This window comes from Psammomys obesus, unplaced genomic scaffold (assembly GCF_907164565.1).
Source record: "Psammomys obesus unplaced genomic scaffold, mPsaObe1.curated_primary_1811, whole genome shotgun sequence".
NCBI classification, from domain to species: domain Eukaryota; kingdom Metazoa; phylum Chordata; class Mammalia; order Rodentia; family Muridae; genus Psammomys; species Psammomys obesus.
The window spans coordinates 7,951,956-7,966,615 of NW_026587556.1; the positions used below are offsets into that span (position 1 = coordinate 7,951,956).

At 41.1% G+C, this 14,660-nt stretch overlaps 1 protein-coding gene across 1 annotated transcript in view; it reads left to right on the forward strand.

The window, feature by feature from the left end:
* Positions 1 to 14,660, forward strand: part of Vps41 (VPS41 subunit of HOPS complex) — a 159,792-nt gene that overhangs the window by 135,726 nt on the left and 9,406 nt on the right. The window contains exons 20-25 of the mRNA XM_055603954.1: positions 1,137 to 1,178; positions 1,714 to 1,764; positions 4,560 to 4,697; positions 9,044 to 9,098; positions 11,126 to 11,266; positions 12,274 to 12,410. Of these exons, the coding sequence (XP_055459929.1) occupies positions 1,137 to 1,178; positions 1,714 to 1,764; positions 4,560 to 4,697; positions 9,044 to 9,098; positions 11,126 to 11,266; positions 12,274 to 12,410 (564 nt within the window). The remainder of the gene's footprint in view (positions 1 to 1,136; positions 1,179 to 1,713; positions 1,765 to 4,559; positions 4,698 to 9,043; positions 9,099 to 11,125; positions 11,267 to 12,273; positions 12,411 to 14,660) is intronic.

Sequence of the window (14,660 nt, forward strand, 5' to 3'; positions counted from 1 at the left end):
GAAGGAAGGAAGGAAGGAAGGAAGGAAGGAAGGAAGGAAGGAAGGAAAGAGGGCAGGCAGGGTGGCTGAGGTGACCAAGGAACTAGTAAGAGCAGAACTTAAAAGAGAGTATTAGGGATGAATGCAAAATTGTGGCATGTTTGTATGAACATCTTTATGAAGCCCACTACTTTGCTCATCAGATATGCACTAATAAAAAAGATGGCATGCTTATATAAAAATTAGTGACAGGATGAGTGTTGAGCCAGTAAAGGCACATAATCCCTAGGATTCTCATGGTGGAAGGAGGAAACCTTCCTCCAAGTTATCCTCTAGCCACACATGCTCTGAGGCATGCATGCCCAAGAATTAATTATATTCCCCTTAGGTATTTTTCCCTATGTCTTGAAAGTCTAATTAAAATATGCACCTGTGGGAAAGAGATGGCTGAGCTGAAGCTAATTGCTATTCAAAGAATTTTAGCCAAAGTTAAGGTATCATAGTTTTCTAGTTAGAAAAGAAAAGATCTTTGGGATAATCAAACATCCTTATATTTATAGAGAAAATTAACATTTGGAACAGGCTTCGGGGTGGTAGCAGTCAGCAGGACCCAGCTATTCTGTCTGGTGAGCTGCTGCCCTAATACGTCTTGTCATAAACTAATTGGTGTTTTATGAACATGACAGATGGTATAAAAAAAAGTCCATCCGTTTTATGTGTTTGGGAATCCAGCAGTTCACTTGTTTTCCTTTGGTTAACCTGTTCTCAGAAGGCCAGCCCCTTGCTCACTTCTGTGATTGTGGTGATGTGATATACCCCAGAGCTACTGAGGATCACATGGGAATGCAGACATAGCTGAGACATCAAGGGGCTAGAGCATGCTGCCTATTTTGAATACATTAGGAATTTTTATATTTGGTGAAAATGGAGCAGCGCAGCAGTTTAACAATATTCATAGCACACAGACCTCAGATTGAGACACATTTGAATGTACATTCCTTTAGAAATGGCATTCTGCATAAGGACCATTTATGAAGCTCAGTGCTTCTTAAATGTAAGAAATAAGCCCTGACCTGTAACTGTGCTAGTTAATGGACTGCATTTTGTTTAGTGTCTTGCATGGCAGACAAGTGACTATGGCTGTGTTTGTATTTCAGAAAGCTGTTGACATGCTTTTGGACAATGAAGATAAGATTTCAGTGAGTCCTTTTATGTGTAGTAGATCTGTTCTCTGTTGTTAATAACATGTCACAGACTGGGCATGCTTGAGAGAAAAGAAGTTTGCTTGGCTTTCCTTGGTCTGGTCCAAGGTCAAGAGGCTGCACTTGGTGATGGCCTTCTTACTGGCAGGCTAGTGTGGGGTGTCACATGACAGGAGACAGGAGGAACTATACAAGAGGTCAGGTATGCACCCTGGAAGAAAGAGGGCAGATGCAAGGTATCGGTAAGCAGGCTGGCTTTTTTATACCTGCAGCCTAACCCACTCAGAGTCAAGCTTGATCCCTTTATACAGTAATCAGCCACCTCCCACTAAGCCTTTCCTTAAAAAGAGCCCCTCCACCTTTTAGAGATCATATTTAATGCAATCAGGCATGCACTCAAGTTTTGGTGGGAAACAAGGCACATGCAAACTATAGCTTGTGTTGCCAGATGAGTGTCTGAGAGACTGTGCCTGCAGTAAAGCGTCAGATGATTGTCTCGTAACTGTATTTGATTTTTCTCTTTTTTCCTCAGATTAAAAAAGTCATAGAAGAGTTAGAAGACAGACCAGAGTTACAGCATGTGGTAAGCATTAGTCTCCTTTGCTCTTGTAATTCAACAGCAATCAGAGTGCCGGAGCATTTGTTGGGAAGTGTCCATGCAGGGAACTTGTCTTGAGAACACTGCTCAGATTAGAGTTTTGCCCACAGACGGTGTGCAGAAACTAATAGAATGTGACACATGCTGTGGCTACAAACCAATCATAGCACAAGGAATTAAAGTGGTTTATAATTGAATTAGTACTTTAAAAATAAAATGTTCTGTATTGCTGTCTTCTAGCATTCTATGCCTGAGAGTAAATGCCTTTCCTCTGCTTTTAAATATAATCCGGTCACAAGTCACAGCACAAGCCAGTAGTACAAACACTTAGTATAAACACTGAGTCCTCATATTCTGTGTCCAGGACCATAGACTGACTAAAGAACAGATTAAGAGTTTGTTCCCACACCCACATTAGCACTTTTTTTGTAGGTGTATTATGAAGGTTATTAGCCTAAATTTTCTCGAAGGCTACTTTGATTCCCTGTACCATGTCATCCAGGGAATAAAGTAGGAATAATGTCTTGGGTTTCTATTGCTATGCTCAGACACCATGAAGAAACAAGTTGGTAAGGAAAGGGTTTATTTCACCTTACCACTTTCAGGTCACATTCCATCCCTGAAGGAAGTCAAGGCTGGAGCTGAAGCAGAAGCCATGGAGGAGCACTGCTTACTGGCTTGCCCCTCATAATTTGCTCAGTCTGCTTTCTTCCACAGCTCAAACCACCTGGAGATGGCAAGGGCCACAGTGGGTGGGGCCTTTTAACATCAATCAGTTAAGAGAGGAAATGCCCCACAGGTTTGTCTACAGGCCAATCTGGTGGTGGCATTTTTTTTCCAATTAAACTTACCTATCCCCAGATATTTCTAGGTTTGTATCAGGTTAACAAAAAACAAAAGAAAAGTCTTGAGTGGCCATGGGGTTATCCCAGCGGGGATAATCTTTGCTCTGAAAGTGTGATACTCTATTAGAAAGTCAGCTTCTGTGCTGAAGCTCTTGAGGATTCATGGGTGGAGGTGTAAGCTGGGTATACTGTGTTTTTGTTTATTGCTCAGGATTTAATGCAGATACTGCTTCCATAGTATTCATGTCCAGAAAATCTCAAGATTATCTGCTTACTCAAGCAAGGCTCCACTCTGCTAGCCATCTTAAAATCTTGCTATTTTTATGACCCACTTAAGCTATAAACAGCTGTGTGCAGCATCACTCTGTGACAGTGTGCCCAGTGAAAGGGCAGCAGAGATCTCACTAAAATAGTTGTGTCTGCTGCCTGCCACTGTAATGACTATATTACCTGTGACAGGGAGACACCTCTTCGGGGAAAGTGCCAGGCCCTGGCCACACCCAGGCCCCACTGCAGGCAGCCTGTCAGCAGTCCTCATCAGACTTCAGCCCCGCAAGTAAGCTCAGATAGGCTCTTCTATGTCCCCTTCTTGACCCAGAAAATGTGAACAATCCAAGGGATGACTCCTGAAATATGTATGCATGTCTTGGCGTGCTGTATCACAGCAAGCTCGTAGCTGTGGGGTAAACTGAGGCTCCTTGACTAGAATGACCTATTCATCTGGGTGCAAACACTCATTGTCTGAATGTACTGTATGTGGCTAAGGTGATCACGTCTTCCTTCCTCTAGTGGGTTGTGGGTTTCCATTTGTAACATTAACACTAAGTATCCATTTTGGGGTATTACATAATAAACTCAATCTTCTTAGTAAGAAGAAAATGAAAAATATTTCCTTTGTAGTCCAACTGTATGAAGCAACTGTAATCTTCTTATTACTTGTTTTTTTCTGATATGATCAGGATAGGTATCATTTAATTGCAAAAGGATTGTATTAATCCTCTAAATATGGATATGTAGAGTGTGTCAGTATTAATTTAGTTTCTCCCATGTGTTTTTTAGAACATGGTCATGCTATGGTCCTGTACCTTTTCATATAAAAGAGGAAAAAAATTTTAAAGACTTAGTATTTTTATATTATGCGTAAGAATGTTTGGCCTGAGCCAGGCGCAATGATGCATGCCTGTAATCCCAGCACTTGGGGAGGCAGAGGTAGGCAGATCTTTGTAAGTTCAAGGCCAGCCATATCTACAAAGTGAGTCCAGGACAATAAAGGCTACACAGAAAAACCCTGTCTCATCAAAAGCAGAACAACAGCAACAAAAATGTTTGGCCTGCATGTATGTAAGTGTACAGTGGGCTTGTTGGTGTGCATGGAGTCTGAAGGAGGGTGTCAGATCCCCTGTAAGTGGAGTTATGGACAGGTGTCAACTGCCTTGTGGGTGTTAGGGACCCAACCCAGTCTTCTACAGGAGTAGCAATGCTTTAAGCACTGAGCCATCTGCCTAGACCACGAAGAGAATTATTATCATCTGAACTGCTACCCAGGCAGTTGATTTCTGGGGCAAATAGGTGAGAATATTAAGATTTGCCACCACTGATGCTTGTGTAGCACTTCGCATACACCAAGCATGGTTCTGGGTAATGCACAACTGGCAGTTGCTTTCACAGTCACAGGTGAAGACCCCAAGTCACAGAGTGGGCAGGGACTTGTCTAAGTTCTAAGTTAGTGGCAGCCAGGCCAGCCAGGAGTTTCGGCGTCTGCTCTCCAAACGGCATTCTTCTCCCCACTTGTCATCACCTAGAAGTTCCTCCTGCTGAAGACCACATATCTTTGACTCCACGGAAGGTGTCAGCAACCCAAAGTAGTAAAGTTAACTAAGTATTTTGTTCTTCTCATTCTTATATTGATATTGTAGCTTATCTTGTTTCTTTCAGTATTTACACAAGCTCTTCAAGAGAGACCATCATAAGGGACAGCGCTACCATGAAAAACAGATCAGTCTGTATGCTGAATATGATCGACCAAACCTGCTTCCTTTTCTCCGAGACAGTACCCATTGCCCACTTGAAAAGGTAAGCCACTGATTCCCCATTTGGACACATCAGAAACAGTTGCCATTTCATGAGCCATTTATCAGTCTTCTCTGCCTGCCTGTGCACATCCCTGTTCAGTGGAAGGCTGGTGTTGAGTCCAGTAGGTACTGCTAGCCCATTGTGGTGGGGAGAGGGGGTCCTTTGGGTTAGACTTTGGGGCAGAGCACAGTCATTCCTGTGACAGACTTAATTGGAATAAGTATTTAATCCATGACAAGAACTACCAAGCTAACAGTACCAACTCTGATATCAAGACTTTCCATCTGTGTCTCAGAATTAGGGTGAGCCGGGGCATGAGCCTGAGGGTAGAGACGACCCAGATCCAGTGCAATTGCTGCAGCCAGGGATCAAGTTTGACAAAGATAGGCCCAGCCTCATCTGCTCTGAGCATTTGCTGCTGAGCTTCTGCCTTTCTTTGACATGCCTGTGCCACATCTAACACTCCTGTGTCACTTTCTAATTGCTCCTCTGCTAGTCTGTTTCACCGCTCCTGTAAATTCTTTAGAGTAAGACTTTGTCTACTAGTTTGGGTAAAAGAATTAAGACCCTGATTGACATTTTGTACCTCTTTAAATGGCCTCTCATTGTGGGTCACTGAAACTTCTAAATTAAACATAATTTCTTTATCAAGATCCTTGGTAGGAAATCTATTTACAAAAACATGTTCCTCTACCTTATTCAGGTACCCAGAGCTAACATACTCATGACTAACAAATTCATGAAAGATCTCAATCTTTTTTCTGTAGAAATAAAAATTCTGAAGTGAATAAATTGTAATTTAAAAATAATAAAAATTACCACAGCTTTAATACAAATTAAAAAAAAAAAATTGTATAGACTGAGTTACCTCTGAAACTCTGGTTTATGTTGACCCTAACCTGAGAAAGCTGCCGATAAGCAGTAGATCCCCAGTGGCAGGCATGCCGGGCAGCTGGCTGTGAGTGAACAGTGTGGCCTCTTACCCCAAATACAAGTTACAAACGTAAAATCTGAACATTCTCTCCCCAGAAACCTCACTTCAGAGGACTAATTCCTCCACGTCAGTTTATTTACCTTTTCTGGGCTTCAGTAAATGCTGAGGGAAGTAATGATTGCAAATGTGCAACTAGAAATTTTAAAGTACTCAGGTCTACCTTCTTTGTGTGGTTTGAAATCCCAAGCCCATATTAATCAGCCAGAAACCTTGCAAAGACTCAGAAGTCCTGTGAGGATCCCAGGCACTCAGTCCCAGATTTCCAGAACTTAAAATCACTACAGTTCCTAAACTCAAAAGTCAGTCGTAAGTTTTTTATGGAATTGTTCATTGCAAGGGAGCAACAGACTTTATAAGGATTTCTAACAAGTGGCACTGTTTTGAAGGACAGTGTGTTCCTTCATACATCTGTCACATTGGTACATGTGCCGTGCTTTCCGCCATGCACTGTGTTTTCACTTGCTTGATATTATTTCATCTCCACAAAAGGACCTTTAGGTGCATGGAGGCATCTGGTACCTGACAGCTGAGACTGGGGGTGTGAACAGCACAACTGTGGGCTATGACTGGGGGTGTGAACAGCACAGCTGTGATATAGGACTGGGGGTGTGAATGGGTCAGCTATAGGCTAGGACTGGGGTTGTAAACAGGGCAGCTGTAGGCCAGGACTAAGAAGCTGAGAGCAGATGTAAAAGCCAGACCTCTGAACCTTAGGCCTCTCATTCTCCACTGTGAATCATTTTTCAGATGTGAAATGTTCATTAAAACTTCAGCAAAGGTATTCTTTAGCATTGTAAGTATCAAGAAAAATACAGCTGCAAACCTGTCTTCCGTGTGTAATTTACGGATGTGATCTTATGGTTTGATCATGCCTAAGAGATGTTGCAATCATTATAGCTTTGTCAGGTTTATAACTGAATGTGTAATCTCATATTAAACAACATTCACAAGGTGACAGTGTGTGTCATTTGTGTGAACACACTGGTGACACAAAGTTGATAAAATTTCACTAAAGTATGTAAAGAAAGATTAGGGAGGCTACATAAGAGTCAAGGCTAAAAAGGTGTCATTGTTAATTACAGTTGACAATATTCCTCTTACTACCTGAAATTTCCCCTTTACCTTTACACTGAATCAAGAAAAGGAGAATTAGAATGCTATTTTTGTATCTCTTTTGTTCCAATTTTTGTCAGTTGTTTTACTTTTTACCTTTGTTTTTCCTAAAACTTCATTTTCTGTCTCTGTTTCTGTCTCTGTCCCTCTCTTTGTCTCTCTCTGTGTATGCGTGTGTGTGTGTGTGTGTGTGTGTGTGTGTGTGTGTGTGTGTCTGTCTGTCTGTTGTCTATCCATCTAAAGTCTTTCTTCTAGAGGGATCATAGTCTTCAAACATTTGAGAATCTAAAATAAGGATTATATCACATTTTTGTCAATAATATAAGAATTCTTTGTCCTGGAAATATTTTATTTTTATATTTCATTAAAATTCCTAGATATTCCTAGAGCCTCATTATTTTAAGGAGAATAATTTACAATACTGTAAGAATCCATTTATTAATATTCTAATAATCTAGGAAATTCAAATTTCAAGAACTCAGTGTTGTGTAAAGCTGTACTTCATCACAAAGTGGCCTGTTGAACTCTCAGTAACTGTGATTCCTAGCAGGAGACCTGCTCAAGTTTAGGGGGTATATCAGAAGTAACAATGTCATACAGGATGCTCAATAGGCCCTGACCATCCTTGAGGGGACATAGTATTTAACATACTAACTACTGAGTATCTGAAACATGGAAAATGAGTTAAAACTCTAAGACCTACTTAGAGTAAGTAGATTCTTTCTGTAAGGAACCATTCAAGTGAGGCTCATTCCTGGTTTAAGAGATACACATGACTTGAAACATCCTGGTTTCATCCCAGTTCCAGACTAATGATGCTCTCCCCCTACGCCATCTCTCTCATACCTATGTATTTGTTTGTTTAGGTGCATTGGTCTTTGTGATCAGCTCCCCATTCCTACCCCATTCCTTACCTGGTTTAAATGTGTAAGCTACAGGAAAATTTTAAGTCAAAAATCAAGATATCACGACTAGTTCCTGCTGTTATTTCCTAAGATAGATCACAGCAGCAAGAGATGATTAACTCAAGCTGTTCTTTTTATGGCCGTGATTCTTATTTTCAAAGCAACCTGGCTACTGGTAGTTTCTGAATAACTACTTTAAACGTACAACCCAGTTAACTTGCTCTGAACCCTTTATTGTCTCTGCTCATTTGAGAAAACACTCATTACAGACCCAGCATTGTTCTAAGAATGGGTCTTGGTGAGCCTCGAGGGAAATCAAATGACGAATGTGATGAGTGGCTAGTTATCCCAGTGATACAGAATTGTCACGCCACATGCAGAATGAAGCTAGAGGAATACCTAGAATATCTGGTCCAGTGTGGACTCTGTGGCGATATTTGTCTCCAGTCCTTTCTAGGGTGTGGGTTATGGGTGAAGAGAAGGCTTCAGAAGGTGGGTACCGCAGAGGTTGTAGGGAGGATTAAGCCACACTGGAATGGCTGGACAAGGCTGTGGGTCACCATGAAGGTAATGCAGGAAAGAGGTCTGTGAGATATGCTTCCTCTGGTGGGCAGTACCTGATTCAGATGCCACCTTTCTGCGGAGCTTGTGACAGGAGAATGGCATGTACTCAGTGTTGCTTCTCTATGCACATGACACAGTGCACTGTGACAGTCATGGAAAGACATGTGGTCATCCCTCTGTCATCCAACTTGTGCCCAAGAGCCTCAAGTGGACTTTCTGTCTCTTCTCCTCCTTCTTTGTTTCTTGACTCCTTCTTTGTCAACTTGAGTGTCATCATTACATGTTCCTGTCATCCTCCCCTTTGCTTCCTTGGTTCAACCTCACCCTTTAGCGTCCAGCAGGGAGAACATAGCAAAATATGCCATTTGATTTAGAATGCTTCTGTTATTTATCAGTACACAGAACATCCTTACACTCCGTGAGGAGACAGTTTATACAAATGACTGTAGGTGCAGTTGGAAGCAATGCTATAAACTTCCATCATCTAGAAAGAGAATGCTTAATAGGAAAGCCTCTTCCAACATTGCTTTCAGCCTCTGCCCATCAAATACTTCTTGCTCCCTGTGCTCTCAGTTCAGTTGTGTAGATCCAGTAACTGAAAGGTGAGTGAATGCAAAGGTCCACAGATTCCACAGATGTGTTTGTTTCATTTTTTTTAAAGGAAGAAAAAAATGAAAAAAATTAAGTTTGTAAATGCCTTTAAGTTTCTCCCTTAATATTGTCTTCTGTTTGGTAGTCCATAGTAACATTTCTCCCTGCTTTGATTAAAGGCTCTTGAGATCTGTCAACAAAGAAACTTTGTAGAAGAGACTGTTTACCTTCTGAGTAAGTAGCATTTGCTCATGTTAGTCCCATAAACAAAGAAATATATTGTAAAGTGTGTAAGAACGGACAAAAATTTGAGAACAAAGTGACAGACATCAAGTCTACTTTGTATGGAAATGTAATGCAGGGAAAAGAGTCCAGAGCACAGTAGAGTAGGGAGAGTTACAGTAACCATACTCCTGAAAGAGCATATAGCAACTGTGTAATAAAAGGAGCAACAAAGCAAACCAAAGTGTATCACACTTCATAGCACAGATTAACATTGTAGAGGGGCTGACAGATTTTGTTTTCTTCCTCCTTTTAGTTAATAATTGGCTGATACTACCACACATTAATAGGCAACAATTCCTGTTTTCAAAACTCACAACCTTAATAACTAGAATATGGGGCTTTAGAGCAAGAAAAAAGCTCCATGATGTATTATAGCTCTCAACAGTCCCTTTTTCTCTGGTGCCTACCTCCAGACATGGCATAGCTTGTGTATGATTTATCCCAGGAAACTATGCTTCTCCATCTTTCTGAATGCACAAGAGCAGTGCAGGCTTTACTGAGGATCTCATGAGGAAGCTGTGTAGGTGCTGGTGGTGTCCAGCGTAGACAAAATGTGAGCCATCTCTCTGACATCATTTCCCTACCATGTTTCCAACACCATGGCTTTCTTTCACACACCACTCACTGTCCTTAGCACCTTTGGCCTTTGTTGAAAATTAACCCAAGTCTTCCTATTCTTGTGTATAGAGTGGCTAATTTATGGCTGTATAGCATTAGCCCTAGGACTTTCCAATCATAGGATTTGCTTTCCTTAGGAGAAATATTTGAGGCTGTGTTTTCTGCTTGAGCATGGTTTGGGGCTTCTCTTCACAACTTCAGGTAGCTCATTTACGTGTTCCAACTGTGTTCTTCCAGGAAGTATCTCCTTGAATTCATTTTTATCACAATATCTTAGAAGCAGTAGATGACTTAATTCATGACCCTTTGCTGGTCCCTGCATGGAACAAGGGACAGGGTTAAATGTGATAAGCTTCAGCCAGACTCTTGGCCTTCTGCTACATAAGGCCATCTACGTGAACTCTTATAGTAGCTTGTGTATATTAGGAAGGCCAAGAGATTCATCAGCAGAAGAGGCAGAATGATGTCCAAGTTCTTCAACAACCTTAACTGGATCAGAATTTGAAATCCAAAGAAATTACAGACCTGGGAGAAGGAAGGCAGACCTAACTCAAACTCCATTGGTTCAGTTTACTGGCTACATGATCTTGTCAAGTCACAAATACTGTTTTTCCTGTTATATTAAAAAAAAAAAAAAAAAGTAACAAGTAATATAAGGCCAGGCATTGTGGCACATGCCTTTAACCCTCACATTCAAGAGGCAGAAACGAGCAGATTTCAGTGAGTTCAAGGCCAAACATGGTCTTGAACTGGTCTAAATAGTGAGTTTCAAGGTAGGTAGTGCTACATAGTGAAGCTCAGTCTTAACAAAGAAAGAAGAAAGAAGAAAGAAAAGAAAAAGAAAACTGTCTTTAAAATACTCAGCACGTCAGGCTAGAGAGGTGACTCGGCAGTTAAGAGCAATTGCTGATCGTCCAGAGGATCCAGGTTCAGCCAGTAGCAACCACATGACAAGTGTGGCTCTCTGCAGGCTTGTAGCTCTGTTTCTGGTGGATACAGGGTCATCTTCTGGCCTCCATGGACACCAGGCACATGTGCTACACAGACATGCATGCAACCAAGACACCCAAGGTAAAATTAAATGATAAAATGTAAATAAAATTTTGTAAGAGAATAAGATCGGTACTTTTAGTAAGACACTCTGCCAAAAATTGCAGTAAGATGAAATGATGTCATTCACATGACACCGTTCTGTGACTACTCCACATAACATGGCACTCATTAATCAGGAAGTACTAGGGAATGCTAGGGTCACATAAAGCCAGCCCTAGCCTTCTCTTTCAGACTTTGTAAACCAATTAAGAAATATGCGGTTTCTTTTCAAAAGAATAAAGTATTCCACTCCTCACCCCACCTAGGCCGAATGGGAAACAGTCGAAGTGCCCTCAAGATGATTATGGAGGAATTACATGATGTTGATAAAGCAATCGAGTTTGCCAAGGAACAAGACGATGGAGAGCTCTGGGAAGATCTGATTCTCTATTCTATCGACAAACCACGTAAGCAGAAAGGCCATTTAATTGTCAGTCATTAGTCAGTCTAGATTATAGCCAGTTACGTGAGGAAGAATTATCTCAGGAAACATTGGACTAAAGTTATGGCCCAGTGGGTTGGTGGAGGAGCTTATTCCCCAGGACCCACACAGTGGGAGGGGACCACTGCCTTTAGTTGTCCTCTGCCCACCGCATTCTCTCTCTCTCTCTCTTACATACACACACTCACACACACACACACACACACACACACACACACAAATCATTATAAATGAATAAACATAAATAAATGTAATAAAGCTTTACTCGTAAAGCATACGCTATAAATCCAGGAGGGAAGTTCTGGGGTTTGGACTGTGGTAGTGTCACTGTCCAGCCGCACTTCATCAACGCAGCACTGGGGGTTTCTAGCTGCTGCTGCTCAGCTCGGACATCTGCACCACCTCACTACTGCACCTCGTCTGCACCTCTCATCTCACTACTGCTTTATCATGATTATTTTGGCTGCCTTTAAGTTAGGAGGTTTTGTTCTCGTGTAAGTAGCTTAAATCTAAAATTGAAGACTTTTTTTTTTTTTTTTTCAAACTACAAGGAACCTAACATGGTTGTAATTTGAGTTCCCTACTCATGAGCTTCATGATGCTGGATAAATTAAATACTTCATTTTCTCTGTATGTAAAAGGAAAACATAATATATTCTGACCTTGCAAAATATTAAAGTATATGACAGCACTTTGACAATATAAACAATGTTGAAGTGGTATGAACAAAGGTGATCATTTAACCTTTCTTAAAATGTTCTCAGTTTCCCTTTTATGTATTAGAGGAAATTAATTCTTAAGAGTGTAACTTAAAGTTAAGGAGGATTGGTTCTTGAGAGCTTAGAAATTCATACTTTTTTAACACTTACCTTGAAAAAAGTAGGCTCAGTTACTTTTGATCTAAAGTTCAATTGTGAGCAAATAAAGTACATTCCAATATTGCTCATGTGTTTTTTTTAAATGGCTTTATAGCATTTATTACTGGCTTGTTAAACAACATTGGCACGCATGTGGACCCCATTCTACTAATCCACCGTATTAAGGAAGGAATGGAGATTCCCAATTTGAGAGACTCCTTGGTGAAAATTCTGCAGGATTATAACTTGCAGGTAAGTATCCTGAGACAGATGAGTGTCTGAGTGAGTGAGTTCATCCGTCTCTAGATAAAGTATTTCTAATTCACCTAGATGCCTGTTAGACTTTGCAATTTGGTATTTAGAAACCTGTTCATATAGAGAACCTGAAAACTTCTCAGCACCAGGAAGCCTCCGTACTTACTCTTTGGAAGCATTTTTCACTGTGTATAAATACAACACAGCACTGAAGAGGCCAGGAGAATAGTTACAGAGACTGAACCAGCCACAAAAATGTTCTTATAGAAAATAAATAGTGTGTTTAATGTGGGAGAATAAAATATATCTTTAAATACTAATATTTCCCTTGCAGCCATTGAAGGAATCCATTATCTGAAATACACTTAAACACAAGATCTCCTCAGCTGTCATCTGATTGGTACAATAATGCTACTTTATTGGCCTTTTTGTTCAAAATTTGTGATAAGAAAATCAGAACCCATTATCCTCATATAAACAATCAATATGCTAGTTACTAAGCATCCTAATCTTTTTCCTTAAAATAATTGAACAGTGAATACGTTTCAGAATCCTGGTAGCTTCCTCAGTACATGAAAGAAAATACATTTACTTTTAAAATGCAGACTGTCCTGTCTGCAATCACTTGAAAATTTTTGTTGTTTTTTGTTGTTGTTGTTGTTGTTGTTGTTGTAGTTGTTGTTGTTGTAATAGATAAACTTGCTTTTCTGGAAAGTGTACGTTTTCAGCTTGTAAATAGTTTGACAGGTCACTGTTAAGGACGCAGAGTAGAGCACCGCCTGCTGAACTCAGGGTGATGGCACCAAGAATCGGGGAAAAGGTGTACAGGAGAGCAGACCAGGGAGATCACGGTGGCTGCTTGAAGTGTTACACTGTTATGTTAACATCCCAGAGTTGTGGTGAAGGTGTTCAAAAGTGGGCTGGGGGTAAAAGTGGGCAGGGTGGCATTAGGTGAGAAATTGAGAAGCCAGGGCTTAGGGAACTACAAAGGAAGTTCCAGCATCCTCATGGTCCCAGGGAACTGTGGTATGACAGAAGACATAGCTTGAAAGGAGGTTTTGGTTTTTTTTTTTTTTTTTTTTTTTTTTTTTCTGTAGATTGGAGTGCACAGTCCAGAGCTTTAACTTGGGAGTGCTGTGTAGGGGTTGGAGTTAGTTAAAGAAGCATGTGTTACACTGAGGCAAAGAAATTGAGGCTATATTCTGCAGAGCATAGCCTTATGCTGGTAATTATGCCCAGTGACCGTGGAGGTTTTCAGATAACCCTAGAGAGATTATTCAAGAGAGAAAGGAAAAGGGAAAGAGAATAAGAATCTAAGAGCTGGCTAAGGGGGAGGAGCAAGAAACAGAGAAGTGCCGACTTTTGGGAGTTCGCCATTTATTCGGAACAGTGATCCAGATGAGGAACCTGCCATCTCAGGCTTGGAAGTGTGCTTCGGGGCAAGTGGTGCCAGTACCCAACCTTGTAAACCCAGTGAGTAAGATTGGTAGTACCTTGTGCTTTGGCCCTGCCTTATGCTTCAGAGTGTCTTATGCCACTGTGACACCTGTATCTGATGGTGGGATTCCTACAGTGGTCTCGGAGCTGGGCTTTCAGGGTGAAACCATGCTTCTGTTACGAGCGCCCTACAATGTGCCCAACAACAGAAGCACCTGGCACTTCCCTCCCTGTGCACTTTCCTTAAAGCCCACACACATGGCTGCACTTTCACTGTCCAGTCACTTTCTTTGAACATATTTGCATAGTTCTGAGACTGCTGAAAATACAAAGTATTGGATATAAAGTGAATGTTTATCATTAAAATGATCCTCTACAACAGCTGGTAAGTCAACATCTTTGTAATTATAAAGGCATAGAGAGTGTTTCCTTATTCTGTGTAAATATGGGTAGTGATTTAAGGAGACCCAGGATTTTTTTGACCAATGGGCCCAGAGAACCAGTTACCCATCAGTCTCTGGATAGAGAAACTACCACTCAGAGGAAGAGGTAGGAGTGGGGAAGGTAAGGGCAGAGCCAGGAAAACCACCACACTAGTACTGCCCACTGGAGCTCAGAGGCCTTGGTGGAAGATGACAAGAAAATTTGCAGAGTTCCCAAGAAGCTTCCTTCTCATAGGTAGAGAAGGCTTTAAAACTCACACAGTCTGTCTGTCTGTCTGTCTGTCTCTCTCTCTCTCTCTCTCTCTCTATATATATATATATGTGTGTGTGTGTGTGTGTGTGTGTGTGTGTGTGTGTGTGTGTGTGT